We start from the raw sequence: 8,212 nt of genomic DNA on the forward strand, positions 1-8,212 counted from the left end.
CCCTCACTGTTTCCAGGATGTCTTCGTGGGCCACATGAAACCACTTCGTGGACCGCATCCGGCCCCCGGGCCTTGTGTTTGACATATCTGGTTTAGAATAATGACACCACCCTCACCATCTTCTTCTTTTAGGTGTTTACGCTGGAGTGTTCTTCGCTTTCTTGCTCACTCATGCAAAAAGTAAGCAGTAAGTTTTTTTGTGTCCATATTTTGCAAACATAGAGCGACGCTTCTCAAAGCCGCTGTGTCTTCAGCAGAGTGTTTCCTCCTGGCTGAACTCCCACTGACTCATTTCCCCACCCTGAAACATTAGCAGCCTATACCTTACCTTACGTGCTGGACTTAACTTCTTGCTGTTCTTACTACTCAATAGTATCGTAAATGCTTTTCTTTTCCCCACCCAACAGGTTTTTTTTTTTCAAAAAAAAAATTACTCACAGGAGCATTGACAGGTTTTTCTTTCTTGTTTCTTCTCCTTCCCCTAAAGATTTTTACGGCCAACCGTTTGGAAGATGAAATTACCATTCTAGAAAAGCATCCTGAATTGTTAACCCCCTCCGATTTTCAAGGCAGGAAGGTAAGACCCCCTGAGCATGCAGTTCTGTTGGGCAAGGGAGGTGCTGCTGCCGGTCTTTCCCTCCACCTAAAGCAGGGGTCTTCAAACTTGGCCCTTTTAGGACTTGTGGACTTCAACTCCCAGAATTCCTCAGCCAGCATGGCTGGCTGAGGAATTCTGGGAGTTGAAGTCCACAAGTCCTAAAAGGGCCAAGTTTGAAGACCCTGGGTGTTGATGATGAAAATTGAGTTTCTCTGCGTCTTTCTGTGCCACCTGGGGCTGGTTCAGTTATTCATGTCCTTTTGTTTCCCTTTCCTTGAGATATCCCTTTTAATCGGCGAGCCTTTCTTCTCTACGAGCCTGCTGCCCTGGCACAATTTATATTTCTGGTTTGCCCGGACGGCTTTGGAGAGCCATCTTTCCCGTGACGTGACCGTCCTTCCCCAATCGGCTTCTCTCCACCTGATGACGGTGGAATTCAAGGTAAGGATGAGTTGGGGAGGGGTTGGTTGGTTTCCAGTAATAATATGTTTTCGTTTCACACTTCTTTTGTCTGAGGAATGCGTTATATAAGTCCAGCTGAACATTTTCCTTGATTATCCTGTAGGGTGGGAAAGCAGAGGGTGGTTGGTCAAATTAATATCTATGAACATCTCTCTGTCTCTCTCTCTTTGTCTCTATCTCTCTCTCCTCTCTCTGTCTGTCTGTTTGTCTCTGTCTCTTCTCTCTCTCTCTTCTCTCTCTGTCTCTCTCTTCTCTCTGTTTGTCTCTGTCTCTTCTCTCTCTCTGTCTCTGTTTCTCTTTCTGTGTCTGTTTGTCTCCTCTCTCTCTGTCTCTCTCCTCTCTGTCTCTCTCTTCTCTCTGTCTGTCTGTTTGTCTCTGTCTCTTCTCTCTATCTCTGTCTCTGTTTCTCTTTCTGTGTCTGTCAGTTTGTCTCTCTTTCTGTCTCTCTCTTCTCTCTCTCTGTCTGTTTGTCTCTGTCTCTTCTCTCTGTCTCTGTCTCTGTTTCTCTTTCTGTGTCTGTCTGTCTCTCTTCTCTCTCTGTCTCTTCTCTCTCCATGTCTCTGTCTTCTCTCTGTCTGTCTGTTTGTCTCTCTCTCTCTATCTCTATCTCTGTTTCTCTTTCTGTGTCTGTCTGTCTCTCTTCTCTCTCTGTCTCTTCTCTCTCTCTGTCTCTCTCTTCTCTCTGTCTGTTTGTCTCTGTCTCCTCTCTCTCTCTCTGTTTCTCTTTCTGTGTCTGTCTGTTTGTCTCTCTTCTCTCTCTGTCTCTCTCTTCTCTCTGTCTGTCTGTTTGTCTCTGTCTCTTCTCTCTATCTCTGTCTCTGTTTCTCTTTCTGTGTCTGTCTGTTTGTCTCTCTTCTCTCTCTGTCTCTGTCTGTGTCTCCCTGTGTCTCTTTCTGTCTCTCTCTCTTTGTCTGTCTCTCTGTTTCTCTGTCTGATTGTCTCTGTCTCTCTCTATCTCTATGAAGTTATAGGTAGTTCTTGACTTACGACTACAATTGAGTCCAACATTTCTGTGGCTAAGGAGGGATGAACGATTATCCTGTGAGCCAATTCTTGTGTTTTACTGGAATTTACACTGCTGAGAAAGGCTTCTTCTTTCTTCCTCCATTAGGATTTGTGGCGAATCCGAAGCCCGTGTGGTACCTGTGAAGGTTTTGATATGCGCCTTATGGATGACATGATAAAGGTGAGCTGTCACCTGGTGAAAAGTCCAATGAATCATCGTGTTCATATCTTGTGAGATGTCAGATGCACCGATGATATTACCTAGTTTGGTAATGAAATGTCTGTAAGAAATCCATCAGTGTCAGAGAGTACCAAGGACCCCATCGATATCAGATCTGGCTTTGGTCTACAGTTAAACGCACACAAAAATCTAATAGTGTCTAGTCTAATCATTATTAGCCTAAAAAGTCTAACAATAAGAACAGCAGCACATCTGTGCCTTTAAAAATAGTACTAATCTATTTTTTTTTAAAATACGAAACTTTGCAGCGGGGCCATTGTACAACGATCCCGCGCAAAATCTTTGTCGCAGCAGCCAAAATTAAGCTGAGAAACGGAAGGTTCAACGATGTTACTTAAAATACCGTGTACTCCCACAAGGACCTTTGTGCCACATCCTTTTTGTGATTATAATAAGGGGTTTTGCAAGTTCTCAACCCTCATTGTTGGAGAGCATAGGGCCAATTAACTTAATTGCAAAAATGTGTAGTTATTGGAAAGCACTACTTAGAAATGTCTGGGATGATGGGTTTAATGAGTCACATTAGCAGCTGTGAGCCTGTAGCAAAATCTGCTGTGAAAAGGGCACAAACATGGAGCCCCTCACCAATTAATGAAGACAAATGCTTTCTGGATTCTGGTGAAGCCCTCCGCCTTGAGTCTGTGCACATGCCACAGGTTCGCCGTGTTGCGCGTTAGGTCAAAACTGGTTTGTGCATTTTGTTAAAGTTGCCTTCAGCCAAAACTTAAACAAGCCGCATGATTCCCAGGGGTCTGATGCAGCCGTGATATTTTTTGTCCTCCTGGTTTTAAAGGAGGAGCAGGTAGCTGAATGCCAATCATTAGGAAACAACATTAGTAAAAGACAAGTCTCATTTGAATTAGGGTCAAATCCCCCTGACTTCCTGAATGGGCCAGGGCACTTTCCTTGGCAATAGTCAAAAAAGTCTTTGCCATATCCATTTTCTGGCATGTGGTTTGGCTTTCCTGTGTAGCCTAGCGCTGTGGGATCTCTTAGTGGTCTCTTATCCATGTAGTAACCAGTAAAAACTGCTTAGCTTTTTTACACCAATTCAGGACTCTTGTTTTCCTTTTCTGACCAATTACTGTAGTACTGGGTTCCTCAACCCAGCATGACTGGCTGGGGAATTCTGGGAGTTGAAATCCACGCGGCTTGAAGTGGCCAGGGTTGAGAAATCCTGATCCTGGATCGGGGCCGATGCAGGAGAGATGGAAACTAAACTTATAAGCCACTGGATAATACTGTGGTCTTAAATAAAGGCAAAGTAGAGAGGACTCTTTATGCTTTTGAACAGGGCTGATGTTTTGCATATATTTTATAGGTTGGGAAGGACCATTTTTAATTGCTAGGCCTGCATTTTAAGTAGTGTGTATCTGTTGTTTTATGTGCTGTCATTTCAAAATGGTTGCAAACTAGCAGAGTGTTCAACAGTGGTGGTGCAGGCCATCTGAAGTCTCATATTGTCCAAACTGGATCTAAAGAATCTGGAATGGTTCCCTTAGTGCAGGGGTCTTCAAACTTGGCCCTTTTATGACTTTTGTGGACTTCAGCTCCCAGAATTCCTCAGCCAGCCATGCTGGCTGAGGAATTCTGAGAGTTGAAGTCCACAAAAGTCATAAAAGGGCCAAGTTTGAAGACCTCCTACCTTACTGGCTCCTTAAGAGCAAATTGGGATTTACAGTGAGCAGTCCATAAATTTAGAATCTGAACCCCCAAAAAAATGCTCCTGCATTAAAACTAGTCTCATTATTCTTCTTGTTTTATGAAAAAAAAATAAGTTTCACAGTCTTGCATCGTTAATTGTTCATATTAGCAAGCCACTTAGTAGTCTACTCTTTCAATACTTTGGAATTTCAGAGAGGTGCTTCTTTCTAAACCCGATTTTTCTTGACACGTCCTTTAGAATTCCTTAGACTTCCGAGAATCGAGGGAAGCCGAGCCCCATCCACTTTGGGAATACCCGTGCAGATCCACCTCTGATGCCCTGACAGTTCTGACCTTTGACTTCCAGCAAGCCGTACCAGAACATCCTCTGATGAACGAAGGCATCATAAACCTGTCACGGTCAGTATTCTAGGGTGGGTGGGTGGACTAAACTGCAATATTGAACGTGTTTACAGGACGCTCCAAGACACTGTTTCCAAACTGGGAGGACTTCCACTGATGTGGACTTCAACTCCTAGAGTTTCTCACTCACAGTGGCCTTTGCTGAGAATTCTGGGAGTTGAAGTTAAGCCAGCTAGGACAGTGATGGCGAACCTTTTAGAGACCTAGTGCCCAAAAACTGGCCCCGCCCCTGTTCCACCCCCACTCTGCCTGCCTGCAGGGCCACTCACCGCCTCCAGGGCCCGCCGCAGATCGCCCAGGCAGCCCAGCAGCACCATGGCGGCCACGCCCTCTGCCCGCGCCCCGCAGCATCAACTGTGCGCATTGGGGCGTGAGGGCAGAGTCTTGTCTACGCTGCCTGGCTGCCATGTCCTTGGCTGCGCTGCTCCGCGTGGGCCACGCTCGGGGGGTGACTCTCCTCCACGGGGGCTGCTGGTGAGGAGGGGGTCGCAGGGGGAGGCAAGGCTGGGGCAACNCTTTTCGCTTTAGGCCTCCGCCACCGTGTGCAAAAAAAAAAAAAAAGTCCAATCAATCAATCAATTTCAACTTCTCGCGGGGAAAAAAAAAGATCTCGCAAAGTTGGAATTGATTGATTGAACTTTTTAGTCCCACCCAGTCTGCCGTTACCACCGAAGCCACGCCCACCCGGCACCCAACGATACATAAGTGGGTTTGGGGTTGCAGTTTGGGCACTCGGTCTCTCAAAGGTTCGCCATCGTTGCGTCTAAGTTGTATTACAAGTTATAGCCCTGTCTTTTATTAGCAGTTCGTTACTTGCCTCTGTCATTGAGTCTAGTAACCTTAACCTAACATAGAATAACTGACCTGGGAGAGCTAGTTTTGCAGTGTCATGGCCTAATTAAAACAATCTCTCACATATGAAGTAACATATTGTTCTGAATGAATAATGTATAACCAATCCGGTACCATAGGAATGATTTGATTTATAATGATGTTTATTTCTCCTTTCCAAATACAGCCATCTGTTTGCCTGGCTGAACATTTCTTTCTGAACATATACAGAGTCTGTGGGGTTATCGTTGCACCCAATTATGGTGTTATTGCCGTACCAGCTGTAAAATGTTGGAATGTGCCATAAAAATCAATATTTGTCTGCAGAGTGATCCTTATTTAAACATCAAATGTAATTTTTTTGGGGGAAAATATCCTGTAATTCATGGCGGCAAAACGTTGGGCGTCTGAGATTCCTTTTTTGAGATTCTTTTTCTTAAAATCGAGTGAAGAATTCCCTTTTGGTTGGTCAACCAAACCCCTTTTATCTGGAAATAACCAAGCATTTAATGCAAAGTAGAAGGAGCGGATATGGAGATTCTCAGTCGTCCAGGTCACGGTTGTCCCAAAGGTGCTTTTCCCCAAAAGGCAAGTGGACCTCCTTGATTTTTCTTCTTTGAAAGAGTTTTTGCTTCTCATCCAAGAAGAGAACTGAAGAAGCTTCTTGGATGAGAAGCAAAACGTTTTCAAAGAAAAAAAACCCAAGAAAGAAAATTCATTTGCTTTTTTTTGGAAGAGCACTTTTTTTTTCAAGAGGCCAACTGCACTGTCTTTGTTTTTCCTTGAAGACATTTTGCTTCTCATCCAAGAAGCTTCTTCAGTTCTGACTCAATGAACTTGTTCAATCAAAATTGAAGAAGCTTCTTAGATGAGAAGGAAAATCAAAATCCAGTTGTCTCTTGGAAAAAAATAAAAAAGCACCTTTGGGAAAGTATCCAGCCGGGTTTTGATTTCTTTCACAAAACCAAAAGGAAGAAGGAGAGGAACCACCACTTCCTTTTGAACATTATTCCAGTCCTCATCTTTTGGGAAGGAATGGGCCTAGTAGGATGTAGCAAACTTATAATTCGAACATTGCCAATGCAAAGATCTTGATTTTCTTTTCCCCATGGATCTCAGAATACTGTTCATATTTCAAAAGGAGTTTTGCACACTACACAATGCCTGTGTTGTTCTATCAGTATTCTTCAGGGTTTGCAGGAAATCTATATTTTTGCAGGTGTGCAAAAAGTCACGGAGCTGTTCTGTGGATGGAGTACCACCTGGCGCCTAACGTTTCCATTAGCACAGGACTTGTGCAGGATTCAAATGAAAAGGTTGGTTATGTTCTGTTTCAACTCTGCTGCACAAGACATTGGCGAGGTGGGACAGCCATCGTATTGAATTCACCGTAGACTAAAAAAAAAAGAAAAAAAGACCCATCAATTCTACTCAGTTCCAGTGCCTAATTTTGAGCGTATTTGGAATGAATTCAGTTGTAGTCGTTGCTGAAAATAACGCAGGAGACAGAGTTAATAATTAACGGTGGTGAATCTGCCGTTCCAATTAAATGGACCGCGTGTGATCGGACGGCTCTACAGAGCGTACTGCGCAGCGTGGTTAGGGTGGGCAGGCTCACTAAGGACCTAACAACAGAGATTTAGCTGCAACCTGCAACAGGATTTACTACAGATGTAGATTGGAGTTGATTGAACGTAAAGTTGAATTGGTGCTCACTTGGATTGACTTGCCTGGAGGCTTCACAAGCAGTTCTGGGGTTTAAAGTGAACCATTATGCTATGCATAACAGAGTAAGTTGCAGGAGAATCGTGGCATTTAAAATATAATGCGAAGAAAGGGGAAAGAAAAAAAATCTTAACACTATAGTAACCGACAACTATTGGTTGAGTGATCTTTCATGACAGCACCGAACAAGCTTGACTTATGACTGGTCCTCACATTTATGGCCATTGCAGCATCCCCCACTTTAGAATTTCTAAGGACAGTACTGCTGATCCAAGGTAAAATGTTCTGGATAATTAGAGGATCCACTGGGATCGGTCACTGGGACCAGGAGTTTAATATATGCACATTCCTGCAGCCTTCTCCTGGGACACATGTATTTGCTTTCATTCGTGAATGCTTAGAATTCAAACTGGAAATGACTATTCATCTCTTTGCCCAAGCAAGCAATGTTGGCCTACAGAAGGAAAACGATAGCTATGGATGTTAAAACACCTTCACTTACTTTCCCATCTGATTGTTCCTGTTTCTTTTCTACATAGGACTATTGTCAATGGACCCCTCACTGCAAGCAGGCGGTCTATTTCTTCAGTTCAGCACTTGAACCAGGTTCTCCTGCCAGCGGTCCCTCAGCAGTTGCGTATGCTGTAAGTTTCGATCCAGCGACAGGAGAGGTCAACATGGACTTTAAACCCTTAATTTAACACAGCCTCTTGTTGTGATATCAAAAGCATTTATCTCCCTTTTAGCTTGATCAATAAATACATCCACAGACGGCTCTCATAAGTCTGCATTTTTGAAAGGGTGGGCTCCAGGGGTATTATTGATCTCAAGATGGTTGAGTTGGGTGACTTGATCCCCTTCAGAGTTTTGGATTGCAAGTTCCCAACTCTCAGCCATGCCGGTTGGATTAAATCGGCCGCTCAAGGGCAGTGAGGATTTGATTTAAGGCATATGACACATCGGTCTTATTTGTCTATGGAGATTCTCAATCGACCAGGTCATGATTGTCCCAAAGGTACTTTTCCAAAAGGCAAGCGGGCTTCTTTGGGTTTTTTTCTTTGACAGAGTTTTGCTTCTCATCCAAGAAGAGAACTGAAGAAGCTTCTTGGATGAGAAGCAAAACGTTTTCAAAGAAAAAAGCCAAGAAAGTCCCTTTGCTTTTTGGAAGAGATGTACGAACGTAACAAGGAAAAGAAGACTCACTGCAAGCAGAGAGCTGGTGGGGTAGTTGAAATGTAGGAAGGAGACCAAGGTATGCAACGCTTCCTCGGAGCTGCATGTGG

At 43.9% G+C, this 8,212-nt stretch overlaps 1 protein-coding gene across 1 annotated transcript in view; it reads left to right on the plus strand.

Moving 5' to 3' along the window:
- The window catches only part of PRMT7 (protein arginine methyltransferase 7), a 23,051-nt gene extending 15,347 nt beyond the window's left edge, over positions 1–7,704 (plus strand). Inside the window, exons 12-17 of the mRNA XM_015824567.1 lie at positions 488–577; positions 878–1,039; positions 2,172–2,246; positions 4,210–4,370; positions 6,424–6,520; positions 7,469–7,704. Coding sequence (XP_015680053.1) covers positions 488–577; positions 878–1,039; positions 2,172–2,246; positions 4,210–4,370; positions 6,424–6,520; positions 7,469–7,630 — 747 coding nt within the window. The 3' untranslated portion in view covers positions 7,631–7,704. The remainder of the gene's footprint in view (positions 1–487; positions 578–877; positions 1,040–2,171; positions 2,247–4,209; positions 4,371–6,423; positions 6,521–7,468) is intronic.
- Positions 7,705–8,212: the final 508 nt, after the last annotated feature.

The sequence above is a fragment of the Protobothrops mucrosquamatus genome, unplaced genomic scaffold (genome assembly GCF_001527695.2).
Source record: "Protobothrops mucrosquamatus isolate PMUCROS unplaced genomic scaffold, P.Mucros_1.0 scaffold2282, whole genome shotgun sequence".
In the NCBI taxonomy this organism is placed as follows: domain Eukaryota; kingdom Metazoa; phylum Chordata; class Lepidosauria; order Squamata; family Viperidae; genus Protobothrops; species Protobothrops mucrosquamatus.